This window comes from Taudactylus pleione, unplaced genomic scaffold, assembly GCF_031769625.1.
Source record: "Taudactylus pleione unplaced genomic scaffold, aTauple2 ptg000454l, whole genome shotgun sequence".
Taxonomy (NCBI): Eukaryota; Metazoa; Chordata; class Amphibia; order Anura; family Myobatrachidae; genus Taudactylus; species Taudactylus pleione.
In genome coordinates this window covers 10889795-10904942 of record NW_028284856.1, presented here as the reverse complement: position 1 = coordinate 10904942, position 15148 = coordinate 10889795, and the positions used below count along the sequence as shown (strand labels likewise).

The following is a 15148-nucleotide window of genomic DNA, read 5'->3' as shown; positions in this document are numbered from 1 at the left end:
GTGCAACGCACATACTTGCCGACATTTCTTGCCAGCTTTCCGGGAGAAGCAAGACGGGACCTGCTGCTCTCCTCTTCAGAGGATGGGGCCAGATGATAAGCGGCATTAGGCCCCGGCCCCCTTTACAGAAAACCCTCGCGATTCGCGGGTCCGTGAGGAGGGGCGGGGCTAAATGACGCGATTTCCGCCATTTGGCCCCGTCCCTTCCCTACGGACCCGAAAAGTCCAGGTAAAATCTCCCCATCCTGCTCACTTCACTAGGAAGTGGGCGGAATTCGGGAGACATGCCTATTCTTCCGGGGGCGCGGGTGGTTAACTGAAAAATCGGGAGCCTCCCGCAATTTCCGTGAGAGTAGTCATGTATGGCTAATTATTCTAATTTTCCATGGAAGCTAGCGATTTTCCACCACACCACACTGATTTTGTATATGTCCACCCACAAGGAGTATGACATAGTGATAGGAGAGCATTGGAAATACGAGCAGATTATTGAGAATGCACACACACTGGGCCTGATTCAGAGCCGGACGCTATTTGCGGACGGTCGTTCCAAAAAAGGGGCCAGCTATTTAAATTGAGCGCTCGCTCTTTGCGGTTTGTTGACGCCTCTATGTCTGAGCGAGCGAACGAAAAATGCGCTCGCTAATTTGTAAAGACGCCCCTTTGCCATTCGCAACACACGTCATCTCCGGTATTTATTAGATTAATCGGGTACATCGAAAGGCATCTGAACTGCTCGCAGTGCTTGTGGTAGGTTTTTCTTACCGCTATCACTGCGAGCAGTTCAGGCTAAAAGACAACCAAGTGACGTGGTCGATGACGCTCCTTTACTAATTATGCACTCCCATTAAACGCCCTTTTGACCGTTTGGCACGCCTGCGTTCGGATCTCCACCCCCCCGTTTTCAAGCACCTTCCCCTGTTACCACCCACAAACGGTACATTCTGTCAATCAAATTAGTAGCCCCTCGCTGTTTTGCGAATGCACGATTTCCGACTGCAATGACTGGTTTGCGCATGCGCATTACGACCCATACGCATGCGCAGTTGTGCGAACATCGCTCAGAGCGAACGAGCGGCCGCTTACGAGCAGCTCTGAATCAGGCCCACTGTTCGATAGCGGGAATTTGAGGTTGAGATTTTCATTCTTGACCAACAGATCAGATAATTGAAGGAATGCGTTTGTGGATGTTTTCTTACCGTTTTATTGGTGAAACGCTGAAACGATCGTTCATACACACTATACAATAAATCAGGCAGATCACACGATTATTCGCAGATCAGCCCAATAATTGTATAGTGTGTACTGTATGTAGCTCTGGAAGGGAGTTGTAATGGAAAGGAATTAGTTCAAGAGTATTGTATTACTAAAATTCTTATGATATCCTGACCAATTTTACTGTGAAGTGACGTTAATTATCCATCCAAATGAATAAAGTTTGAAGTTAATTAGAAGCATATGTCAAAGTGCATCATCTGAAAGGCCTGCACACAGAGAGACATGGCCTGCCATCTCCAAGCCTGCAGCTTAAGCATGTCAGATTAAGCATGGCGTTAGAACCGAAGTATGAATTGGATTTGGCTTTTGGTCTGCTCTCTAACCTTAAATGAAACAATTTCTCAAGCACTGCACCTCAGGAATACTACTACTCCAACCTCCTGCACCTTCCCCTTGTAATTATACCCATTATTGCATAACATTATGTGTAATTGCTGTTTTTTTGCAATTTGTCTTCATAATTTTTTTTGTTTATGTCACCTTTGTTATTATTCTGTTGTTACCATGTACTTCTTCTAACACGACACCTCAAGTAATTTTAAGGTGTCGAATATGCAGGACCCTTCAACTTTTAGTATATGTAATTTGCATATATACGTTTATCTACTACTAGAACTTAGAAATTGTGTATTTGTTGAGTACATTAATATATGAAACATAGGGGGAGGGGGGAATTCAATTACCCCCGATAATTTTTCGGGTGCAAAAAAATTGTCTTTTTTTCATTTTTTTACCTTCAGGCAATTAAATTAGAGCCCGTTTTTGCAGCGCAAAAACAAAAATTCAGTTTTCAGGCGAAAACACATAGAATTCATGATAAGTTTGCGGACCTATGTGTTTTCACAGCCCGATGGGATAATTATCAGGGACTTTTTTTCAGAGCTCTAAAAAGTGTTGCAAGTAGCCGCGCTTCGAGGCTAATTGTATAGCCCCGGGAGTCAATTAGTCAGCGGTAAATTAACGCAACTGAGTTAATTCTCCCCATAGTAATATGTTCTCTGACTTTTTTTTTTTCATATTAAAACCTCTTTCAGGAATAAAAAAAACACAAAATGATGTCACTTACTGTATTTCTTTCCATGGATGTTTAAGGGAGAAATTTTGAAGGAATGTTGATTCCTGAGGAGCTGGCATTGAGGCAACTGATAAACCCACCACTTCTGTTGGTGTTTTCACTGCAGGCAAAAAGTTACCATCTCCTGCTGAAATATGATAACATTACTATTATTGGAGCACACTTATATACAATGACAGTAAACAGTAATCGAGCTTACAGACATGTGAACAGGGGCATTTTAAGAGTGGAAGGGGCCCGTGTTCTGCCTCCATTTGGGCACCCTACTGGGAGGCATTGCATAATGGGCACAATTACAGGGGGCATTGCATAAGGGGCACTACTACTGGGGGCATTGCATAAGAGGCCCTACTACAGTTGTCATTGTCTAAGGGGCACTACTGTGGGCATTGTGTATAAGGGGCACTACTGTGTGTCATTATGTGAATAAGGGACACTACTATGTGGTGTAATGTGAATAAGGTTGTACTGCTATGATACTATGTGTGATTTCGGCAGGACAGACCCCATGACCCTTGCTGTGTGGCCACGCCCCCCTTTTTGCATACCACATCCCCTTTTTCAGGCTCAGTAGATCACAAAGGGTTTTTAGTTTTAGAAGTAGATTACCGAGTCCAAAAGTCTGACCACACCTGATGTACATCCTCAGCATTAGGAAGACCTACATGACCCATATGTGTAAGCCTGATAAGGTCTATACACTTATTACATTTATTAAATAAACATTACATATATTGTATACCATATAATGTTTAAGCCCAGCAATACCCGGGCATCAAATTACATGAAACTTTGTTGTTTCTCTCCACGAGTAAAAAGCTAAATATTTATTTGATCTGAATAGGAACCAGGGTGTTTACTACATCCATGGACTTACAGTGCATCCGGAAAGTATTCACAGCATTTCACTTTTTCCACATTTTGTTATGTTACATCCTTATTCCAAAATGGAGTAAATCCATATTTGTCCTCAAAATTCTACACACAATACCCTATAATGACAACGTGTAAAAAGTTTTTTTGCGATTTTTGCTAATTTAATAAAAAAAAAAAGAAATCACATGTACATAAGTATTCCCAGCCTTTGCCATGAAGCTCAAAATTGAGCTCAGGTGCATCCCGTTTCCACTGATCATCCTTGAGATATTCCTACAGCTTAATTGGAGTCCACCTGTGGTAAATTCAGTTGATTAGACATGATTTTGAAAGGCATACACCTGTCTATATAAGGTCCCACACTTGACAGTGTATGTCAGAGCACAAACCAAGCATGAAGTCCAAGGAATTGTCTGTAGACATCTGAGACAGAATTGTCTCGAGGCACAAATCTGGGGAAGGGTACATAAACATATATGCTGCTTTGAAGGTCCCAATGAGCACAGTGGCCTCAATCATCCGTAAATGGAAGAAGTTCGGAACCACCAGGACTCTTCCTACAGTTGGCCGGCCGTCTAAACTGAGCGATCGGGGGAGAAGGGCCCTAGTCAGGGAGGTGACCAGAAACCCGATGGTCACTCTGTCAGAGCTATAGCATTCCTCTGTGGAGAGAGGAGAACCTTACAGAAGGACAACCATCTCTGCAGCAATCCACCAATCAGGCCTGTATGGTAGAGTGGCCAGATGGAAGCCACTTCTTAGTAAAAAGCACATGGCAGCCAAAATGCACCTGAAGGACTCTCAGACCATGAGAAAACAAAATTCTGTGGTCTGATGAGACAAAGATTTAACTATTTGGCGCAAATGGCAGGCGTTATGTTTGGAGGAAACCAGGTACGGCTCATCACCAGGCCAATACCATCCCTACAGTGAAGCATGGTGGTGGCAGCATCATGCTGTGGGGATGTTTTTCAGCGGCAGGAACTGGTAGACTAGTCAGGATAGAGGGAAAGATGACCTCAGCAATGTACAGACACATCCTGGATGAAAACCTGCTCCAGAGCACTCTTGACCTCAGACTGGGGCGACGGTTTATCTTTCAGCAGGACAACGACCCTAAGCACACAGCCAAGATATCAAAGGAGTGGCTTCAGGACAACTCTGTGAATGTCCTTGAGTGGCCCAGCCAGAGCCCAGACTTGAATCCAATTGAACATCTCTGGAGAGATCTGAAAATGGCTGTGCACTGACGCTTTCCATCCAACTTGATGGAGCTTGAAAGGTGCTGCAAAGAGGAATGGGCGAAACTGCCCAAAGATAGGTGTGCCAAGCTCATGGCATCATATTTAAAAATATTTGAGACTGTAATTGCTGCCAAAGGTGCATCAACAAATTATTGAGCAAAGGCTGTGAATACATGTGATTTCTTCGTTTTTTTTTTATTATTATTACATTTGCAAAAATCTCAAAAAACTTTTTACATGTTGTCATTATGGTGTATTGTGTGTATAATTTTGAGGACAAAAATGAATTTATTCCAGTTTGAAATAAGGCTGTAACATTACAAAATGTGGAAAAAGTGAAGCACTGTTAATACATCTGGATGCACTGCTGGTTGGCTCTGTGGACTGAGGGCAAAACGGACTGGAGAAGGCTAGATCCCTACCAAATGATTTGGATATGGTATCACTGAAGGACCTACCAGTTTAGTGGAAAGGAGAAGAATCATCTCATGCTTTCTAATAAAACTAACTATAGCTACACTATAGCTGCAGCTACCGTACTAATTGAAGCCTCCTTGCTGTAAGTCAGTGTAAAACTGGCACTATGCTTCACAGGCTGTACAGACAGTGTTCTAGTCTAGTTAACACCTAGTTAAATGCATTAAGACATTTGAAGTAGTCAAACCATTTTCAGAGCAACCCCTAGATGACATTCCCTTCCCAGATATTAAGGAATGAGGTATAGGCTACAGAAAGGAGTGCTCCAATCCCAGAATGAAACTTAAGCGGGGTACACACTGACAGATATATTGGCCGATCAATTGATCGGCCAATATATCTGGTGCCCGTCGGCCAGTGTGTACCAGCGATATGTCTGTGAAAGATGTCATTCACAAACATAATGCGTCGGCTGTGCTGCACAGCTGATGGCAGATATATCTGTCCATCGGCAAGTGTGTACGGGCGATCAGCCGATAGCCCGTACACATGCAGCGGCAGCCGAGGGGAGGGGGTCGTGGCGGGACCCGCGGTTGCCTGGAACATGATGATCGTTCAGTGTATATGAACGACTATTATCTATTCTACAGATATATCTGCAGATCACTCGATCTGCAGATATATCTTTGCAGTGTGTACCCACCTTTAGAAATCAGTAATGTAGTGTTTAAAGCACGATTTGTTTTAGATTGTCCTACAGAAGTTACTTGTCAGTTTTATTAGAGCTGTTGTTGTTTCAATCGTTGTTCAGCAAAGAATAAGCACAAGAGGGTCAATCCAATGCCGTTCCAAAGGCAATTTGCCCCCTTGCTGCCTGATCTCACCACAGACTCGCACATATTTCAGGTTGCGAACAGAAATGTACAAGTCTGGAGGTACCAGAAGTGCAGCATACAGCCGCACTTACTCTTGGGTACGAAGAACTCGCACCTAATTGGATCAAGCCCACAGTATTTCTTCAAGCTCTGCTGTGTAACACAACAGTTCACCCTATAATGTGATAGGATGGCTGTGACATTTCTACTCAGACACCTCTTTCAGTAGAGTTACAGAAAATATATAGGAATCATAATATAAAAACTCCTGCCCTAGAATTACATGTATGTGGATGAGGATATTACAGATGTAACATACTCAGGTTCTGTTCCACTGCAGCCGCAGAAAATGGCAGTCAGTGTCTCTGGAGGAAGAATTTTAGTGGGCATTTTTTAGAGAGAGCGGGCTGAGGAGGAGGTGGCCTGTAGGGATACTTAGGGCATGATTTAGATGTGAAGGCTAACCGAATGCAATATCGTGTTGGTGTGGATGAGAGATTATTTGCTACTGCGCATGAGCAAATTTCCTGAAAACCCAAATGGCACATGTGTTACCCTGTCTGTATGCAAAATTGGTCTGTTTTGTATTGACTCGCTGGTATAAGATACAGTAGGGTAAAGCAATGGTTGTTCCTAAGCGGTGCTTGGGAGGTGGCCTGAAGGGTGCGAGTATGTCACTGCAAGTGGGTTGCATTCTCAGCCGCATCCACAGAAGCCAAGTTCAGAAGTAGACACTGCAGGCAGGTGCAAGTGTCGATTCTGGATGCGATGGTGCACCGATAGTGGACTTTCTAGAACGTTTGGCGGTGTTACTGCGTACAAGGGCGCAGAAAATGGGTATCTCAGGGCTTGCATATTCCGGTGCACGCTAATGTACAATGGGAAGATTGAAACTAGCATTTGCATATTATCACTGCAGCAACTCCAGCAATAGGCACTAGAGCAGATGCAGCAGCGTCCATTTCTGAATCAGGACTTTTGTCTCCTCCTGACACCAGCTTGTAATTTATACAGAGATAAAAAAAAATCTCCAACAAGGTGTACTGAACTGCATCTCAACCCCACAGAGAATAACCACAGACCTATTATTGTTCTCCCCCTCTGATAATAATGCGTTAGGGTTAAAATGAGAGTGGGAAAGTCTGTGCCATCGTTTTGAACTGATCCCCCAGCAACTGAAGAATCGATCCCCCAGCTCTTTCTCTGAGGTAATCCTGGGGGGCTTTCCCTCAGGGAGAAGCACATGCACCAGACGATGCACTGTGGCAGGGAAAGTCCCTCCTCCCTGGGCCCACAATATAGGGCCAAGACAGCTCCCTGCAGTCGCCAGATACCATTACGGGGACTACAATTGCAGTAGTTGCCTTTCACATAGCTCTCCTCCTTGGGAATAGAGGAGGGCAACCGCGACTGTAAAGCTTACCCGTGGGGTTGACAATAGGGGTGTACAAGCAACGCGGCGGCATCGTCACTGCTCCATGGCCCCTGTAGCCAGTATCGCTACACCCAATGCTGTTGGCCCCGCCACATTGGCGCAACATCATGATGTCTTGCACGGTCTTAGCTCCAGGCCTGAAGGTCGAATGGAGCTTGGGGATGTCGAACGCAAACCTGTGGCAGTTGTGGCTGATGATTACCATGGCTGGTAGCCAGGGCCGGCCGAGACTATTTTATTTAGTAAGTAAATATATATTTTGGCGCCCCTTGGTGGACCACAACCACATAATATACTGTATATATGTGTGCATATTTTTAATCTGAATTTTATCTGATGGATCTGCGCAAAATAGTCTAATTTGGTGAAGTGAAATTAAAAAAAAATATATAAAAAAGAATCTTTATAAATTCAATTCTGAAATTTGGCATATGCATATGTAATCACCCCCTTTGCTATGAAGCCCCTCAAGAGTTCTGGTGCAACCAATTACCTTCAGAAGTCACATAATTAGTGAAATGAAGTCCACCTGTGTGAAATCTAAGTGTCACATGATCTTTCAGAATAAACACACTTTTTCTGAAAGGCCCCAGAGGCTGCAACACCACTAAGCAAGAGGCATCACACCATGAAGACCAAGGAGCTCTCCAAACAAGTCAGGGACAAAGTTGTTGAGAAGTACAATTCTGGGTTGGGTTATAAAAAAAGCGGAAACCATCCAGCATGAAGGAGCTGGAGCAGTTTTGCCTTGAGGAATGGGCAAAAATCCCAGGGGCAAGATGTGGCAAGCTCATAGAGACTTATCCAAAGCGACTTGCAGCTGTAATTGCCACAAAAGGTGGCTTGACAAAGCACTGACTTTAGGGGGGTGAATAGTTATGCACGTTAAAGTTTTCTGTTTTGTTGTCCTAAATGTTGTTTGAGTCACAATATAAAAAAAAACACAACTTCACAGTTGTAGGCATGTTCTGTGAATGAAATGATGCACATCTTCAAACAATCCATTTTAATTCCAGGTTGTGAGGCAACACAAAACATGAAAAATACAAAGGGGGTGAACACTTTTGCAAGGCACTATAGGTATCATATTATAAAATCATAGACATACAGTAGTGAGTCATTATATATATATATATATATATATATATATATATATATATAAGGATGGAGGATATTAATGCAGGGTAGGTGAGAGGAGGGAGGGTATTAATGCAGGGTAGGTGAGAGGATGGAGGGTATTAATGCAGGGTAGGTGAGAGGAGGGAGGGTATTAATGCAGGGTGGATGAGAGAGGAGAGAGGATAAGAATACTGACTAGTAAACAGCTAGTGGCAGGGTAAGAAGTGAACAGGATGGGAGGGCAGCAGAGCAATGCCGGGTGCAGGGACAGAGGTGCGTGTGGGCAGTGCAGTAGTCACGCAGGCAGAGATGCTGGCAGCCAGGCTGGCTCCTCCCGGGCACCGCTGCTCTGCACGTTCTGGGTGACAGTTGCTGGGCCCAGTGGTGTGGTACTGTGACCCTGCATGTGCTGTTCCTGCCCCGGCCAGTGATCCTGGATGTTCTCCCCCAGGCGCGGCCGTAACTTCCTTAGTACCAGCCCCTTGGCTTAAAGGGACTGACACAGCACGGCAACTGGCGGACAGCAGCGTGTCAGGGCCAGCGGCAGCATTGTCTGCCTAATAGATGTCCCTGAGTAAGCACCCTCCGGCCTGTTCTGCTTGTGCTGCGCCGGGCTGTGGCGTCCTCCAGGTGGCTCCGCCTCCCAGTACATGCCTCCGGGGTCCGAGCAGTGCCAAACCTCCTCTGAGTAGAGGAGTCAATGTCCAGGACAACCAGGGGGCCAAGTGAGTGACTCACACTATCACTGTCTGAATCGCCAGGCAGCGGCATGTTGGCACCCTCTAGAGTGTGGCGCCCTACTCAGCCGCGTACCCGGCGTAATGGTAGGGCCGGCTCTGCTGGTAGCAAACCGCAAGGCTGTAAAAAACAGTGTCAATTCACTAGTCTGCCCCAAAGTTATAATAAAATGTAAAATATCCATAAAAATAAAACCATCAGGTTCAGAGCATCCTGACAGACCACACCCGTACCTTCCAGGCAGCTGTGCTATAGAGGGGGAGGAGCCAAATTCAAACAGTTTTTAAACTGCCAGGCTCCTCACACCACTAGCAATAGCACCAGTGTTCCAGTGTCCCCCATTGCATGAAGGAGAAAAGTAAATTATCTAAAAAAAATATTACATACACATACGGACGGGAATTAAAGTACAATGAGACAATTGATTCGCAACTGAAGTTCAAGTGCACCCAGGCAACAGCACAGTGACAATGCAGCAGCAGTTTGAGAAAACAACCTGTATCCTCCTTCTTGGACCTTTGCAGGCATTGTAGGACCCAACAGTAGTTCGATCGGGGCAGAGAGGGCAGTATTATATATTATTGTCTCTCTACTTGAATGTAAGTTACTATTATTTAAGTCAACTTTAAAGTCATTACTTAAAACAAAAATGGAATCCATGTGAAAAATGTAACAAAATATCTTATTTTAAAAATGTCAACTAAAAAGGTTGCAAATAGTGATTTTCTTTTAGTAATCAAGCTTTAATATATACAATATTAAAACAGAAAAAAGTTATTTAGAACAGATTGTAAAACCTCACAAGCAAGGCCCTAGTTCCGTGTGTACTCTTCCTTTTCTAACCTACTACATAATTTCCTTCCACTTGGTACTCTTTTTGCAATCAGTGGCCCTGAACCTATCTGCTGCACCCATTAACATGGATACAGGAGCCCTGGGGACTGATTCATAGGTGGACGCAACAAGGGTTGGTGCTGTGTCTTCGGCCACAGTGGAGCTGAGAATTTATGCAAATACTGCAGATGGCGTCTTGAGTAAGAGACACCCACCTCCGGCTTCTCAGACCTGGTTCATGCGTCCAAAAGAGGCAGTATCAGAGAAACATTGTGCCCATCACGCCGAGCACTGGACATCTGAGCAACCCTGAAGATGCAGTGGCTGTGTCACACGCTGCCCTGGAGACCCCAGAATCAGACCCCGCCGCTTACCTTTGCGGGTGCTGACCCGCGCTGTCTTCCGGCTCCCGCACCGTACTCCTCTCTCAGGGCGGTCTCCTCTGTTGTCCTCTGGAACAGAGCTGTGCTGCTTCCACGCCGGCTCCTGCTGATCTCTGGTCTCCGCTGGTTACATCCAAGAAGCGCTGTCCTCCGGTCCATGGGCGCGGCCATCTTGGATTGCCCATGTGACTCCATTCCACCAATGGGGAATCTTCTCCTTCTTTCTCAGCCTGTCAGCTCTCAGCGTCTACTATAAAAGGATCCCCAATGCTGACACAAGTTGCCAGTGCAACTAGTCGCTTAGTTTTACTAAGTGAGCCTTCTCACTGTGCTCCAAAGGTGTTTCGGCTACCCAGCCACTCCACGTAGCGTCCAAGCTACCAACGTCTCCACTCGGCTACCCAGCCGCTCCACGTAGCGTCCCAGCTACCAACGTCTCCCCTCGGCTACCCAGCCGCTCCACGTAGCGTCCCAGCTACCAATGTCTCCACTCGGCTACCCAGCCGCTCCACGTAACGCCCTAGCTACCAACGTCTCCGCGGCTATCCAGCCGCTCCACATAGCCACCCAGCTACCAAAGTCTACCCACGGCTATCCAGCCGTTCCACGTAGCCACCCAGCTACCAACGTCTACCCACGGCTATCCAGCCGCTCCACGTAGCCACCCAGCTACCAACGTCTACCCACGGCTCTCCAGCCGCTCCACGTAGCCGCTCAGCTACCAACGTCTACCCACGGCTATCCAGCCGCTCCACATAGCCACCCAGCTACCAACGTCTACCCACGGCTATCCAGCCGCTCCACGTAGCCACTCAGCTACCAACGTCTACCCACAGCTATCCAGCCGCTCCACATAGCTTCCCAGCTCCTAACGTCCACTCAAGGCTATCCAGTCTTTCCAAGTGGCTTCCAAGCTACCACACCACTTCTACACTACTCAAACTCCCCATCAGTTCACTGCTCCCTCTCATGCGGAGGAACTTTATTAAGCCAAGTCTCCTCCAGCGAGCGTCTGCGTCAACTAGTACAGGTCCTAGGCCCAGTCCGGGAATACAGCCTCTAAATCCCACGTCTGTGACAGTTTGCACTGGCCCAATGGACTCGGCAAGTGGTCAAGGATCTGGGGTAGATCCCTTGCAGGATGTACTATCTCGTCTGGAAAGACAGGAGACCTCTCAGGCCCAGTTGATCCAGTTCATCCAAGATATGTCGTCACGCTTGGACAACATTCAGTCCTTATTGGCTCATCCCGCTCCCGCTGGCTCCCAAGTCGCCTCTCCTCCTGTGGTGCCACCTGCTCCTCTGCTTCTACCTCCTGCTCGTCTTCAGCTTTCCCCTCCGAGCAAGTTCGATGGCAACCCCAAATTGTGCAGGTTTTTTTTAAACCAATGCGAAATCCAGTTCAAACTACAATCCGCCAATTTTCCGACAGCCAGAACAAGGGTGGCATATATCATCTCTCTGCTCTCTGTCCAAGCACTCGACTGGGTCTCGCCCCTTTGGGAGAAGTCGGATCCTTTGCTCTCCAACTACCCTGAATTTATTTCCACATTTCGCAAGATCTTTGACGAACCCGGAAGAACCACTTCCGCATCAGCTGATATTCTACGCCTCCGTCAGGGTAGCAGGACCATCGGTCAATATGTAGTCCAGTTCCAAACTCTGGCTTCAGAACTCAATTGGAACGAAGATGCTCTCATCGCTGCCTTCTGGAGTGGCCTTTCAGAAAGGCTCAAAGACGACCTAGCTTCCCGTGACCTTCCAACCAATTTGGATGATCTAATTTCCCTTTGCAACAAGGTGGATCTTCATCACAGGGAGCGTGCCTTGGAAAGAGGCAGACTTGATCGCGGAAGGCCACGTCCAGCTTCCCATTTACCATCTCCTCCTGTGGGTGAAGAACCCATGCAGGTCAACCGCTCTCGTCTATCGGCTGTGGAACGACAGAAAAGGCAGAGGCAGATCCGCTGTATGTACTGCGGATCTCCTCAACATTTAGTTAGATCATGTCCCATCCGTCCTATTCGTCCGGGAAACGCCTCCTCCTAACTTATGACAGAGAGGTTAAGTTAGGAGTTGCCATTGAATCACATAGGAAGTCTGATTCCACCATCCAGGCTCATTTAAAGCTTCCTCGAGGTTCCAAAGCTGTATTAGCTCTTCTAGATTCTGGAGCAGCAGAGAACTTTGTCACTATGGACTTTGCCCAGAAACATCAAATCCCCATAGAAGCGTTGCCTCGAGTCATCACTTTAACCGCCATCGATGGTAGTCGCATTACTAGTGGAACCATCACCCATCGTACAGCACCACTTAGACTTACCATTGGAGTGCTGCATACCGAACAACTGTCCTTGCTAGTGATTCCCAAAGCCTCTCATTCTTTAGTCCTCGGACTACCCTGGCTACAGAGACATTCACCACAAATCGATTGGACCACCATGCAAATAACCTCTTGGGGTTCCAATTGTTTCAAAGGCTGCCTTCAGCGGGTAGTACCTGTCCGATCTTCCATCTTACAGGACTCTAATAACCTGCCCAAAGCTTATGGTAGGTTTTTTGACGTCTTCAGCAAACAGAGCGCGGATCTATTACCTCCCCATCGTGATTGGGACTGTCCCATAGATCTGATTCCCGGAAAGAATCCTCCTAGAGGCCGTACCTACCCTCTATCTCTCCCTGAGACTCAAGCCATGTCAGAGTACATCAAGGAAAACTTAAGTAAAGGCTTCATTCGACCTTCCACGTCTCCAGCCGGGGCTGGATTCTTCTTCGTAAAAAAGAAAGACGGCGGGCTGCGCCCGTGCATTGACTACCGGGGTCTTAATGAAATAACTATTAAGAATCGCTACCCTCTTCCTCTCATAACGGAGTTATTCGATAGAGTCAAGGGATCCACAGTTTTTACCAAACTCGACCTAAGAGGGGCCTATAATTTAATTCGTATCCGTCCAGGCGATGAATGGAAAACGGCCTTCAACACCAGGGATGGGCACTACGAATACCTTGTTATGCCCTGTCCCATAGATCTGATTCCCGGAAAGAATCCTCCTAGAGGCCGTACCTACCCTCTATCTCTCCCTGAGACTCAAGCCATGTCAGAGTACATCAAGGAAAACTTAAGTAAAGGCTTCATTCGACCTTCCACGTCTCCAGCCGGGGCTGGATTCTTCTTCGTAAAAAAGAAAGACGGCGGGCTGCGCCCGTGCATTGACTACCGGGGTCTTAATGAAATAACTATTAAGAATCGCTACCCTCTTCCTCTCATAACGGAGTTATTCGATAGAGTCAAGGGATCCACAGTTTTTACCAAACTCGACCTAAGAGGGGCCTATAATTTAATTCGTATCCGTCCAGGCGATGAATGGAAAACGGCCTTCAACACCAGGGATGGGCACTACGAATACCTTGTTATGCCCTTCGGCCTCTGTAATGCTCCAGCCGTCTTCCAGTTTTTCGTCAACGAAATCTTCCGGGATCTTTTGTACAAGTGTGTGGTCGTTTACTTGGACGACATTTTGATTTTTTCTCAAGACCTCCAAAACTCATCGAGACCAGGTGAAAGAAGTCCTTCTGAGGTTGCGGTCCAATCAACTTTTTTGCAAATTAGAGAAGTGTCTCTTTGAAGTCTCAACTGTACCATTCCTGGGGTACATCATCTCCGGAACAGGCCTTCAAATGGATTCTTCAAAGCTACAAGCCATTCTTGATTGGTCTCTTCCTTCTTCCTTAAAAGCCATAGAAAGGTTCCTAGGATTTGCCAACTATTATCGCAAGTTTGTGAAAGGTTTTTCTACACTGGTAGCTCCTATTACCGCCCTCACCCGTAAGGGAGCAGATCCGACTAAGTGGCCCGTCGAAGCTACCTCGGCATTTCAGTTCCTTAAGCAAGCCTTCATCTCCGCTCCCATCTTAAAGCAACCGGATTCCACCCGGCCATTTATCCTGGAGGTGGACGCATCCTCTGAAGGTGTCGGTGCTGTGCTCTCCCAGCGGTTTGAAGATGAAAAACTTCATCCTTGTGGTTTCTTTTACCGGAAGTTTTTGCCTGCAGAAAAGAACTACACCATCGGAGATCAAGAGCTACTCGCCATGAAACTAGCCCTCAAAGAATGGCGATATCTTCTAGGATGAGCTCACTACCCCATTACCATTTTTACAGATCACAAGAACCTGCTTTATCTTAAATCTGCAAATTTCTTGAACCCTCGTCAAGCCCGGTGGGCAATGTTTTTCTCCAGATTTAACTTCAAACTCTCCTATCCCCCCGACTCACAAAATGTCAAAGCCGACGCACTCTCCCGTTCCATGACAAGCAACCCTGATCTACCCATGGAACAGCCCCAACCAATCCTAAATCCCGCTTTCTTCGCCTCTACCAAATTATCTTCTATACCCCCGGTTGGGAAGACTTTTGTTGCTCCAGAACTCCGCAAGAGGTTGCTGCATTGGGCCCATGCTTCCCGGTTCTCTGGACACTTGGGTATGGATAAAACCCTTGAATTCATCCAGCGGTCCTATTGGTGGCCTTCGCTGAAAAAGGACGTCAGGTCTTACGTATCGTCATGCTTCAAATGTGCCCAACACAAAATACCTCGGCGGGTTCCACACGGTCAACTCCAGCCTCTTGCAATGCCATTTAAGCCATGGACTCATCTCTCTATGGATTTCATCTCTGATCTTCCTCCATCTCGGGGCCACAACACCATTCGGGTTATCGTGGATCGCTTTTCTAAAATGGCTCATTTTGTACCTCTTACTGGGCTTCCGTCTGCACCTCTACTCGCCCAGAGTTTTATAAAAGAGATCTTCAAGCTCCACGGCCTTCCTCAAGAGATCATCTCCGACAGGGGAGTACAGTTCGTAGCGAAGTT

The 15148-nt window shown here is 46.5% G+C and overlaps 1 protein-coding gene across 2 annotated transcripts in view; it reads right to left on the bottom strand.

Annotated features, from left to right (window-relative positions):
• TBC1D2 (TBC1 domain family member 2) overlaps window positions 1-15148 on the bottom strand; it is a 194165-nt gene that overhangs the window by 105417 nt on the left and 73600 nt on the right. For both annotated transcript variants that reach the window (XM_088448387.1, XM_088448386.1), the window contains exon 4: window positions 2345-2480. In XM_088448387.1, coding sequence (XP_088304513.1) covers window positions 2345-2480 — 136 coding nt within the window. The remainder of the gene's footprint in view (window positions 1-2344; window positions 2481-15148) is intronic.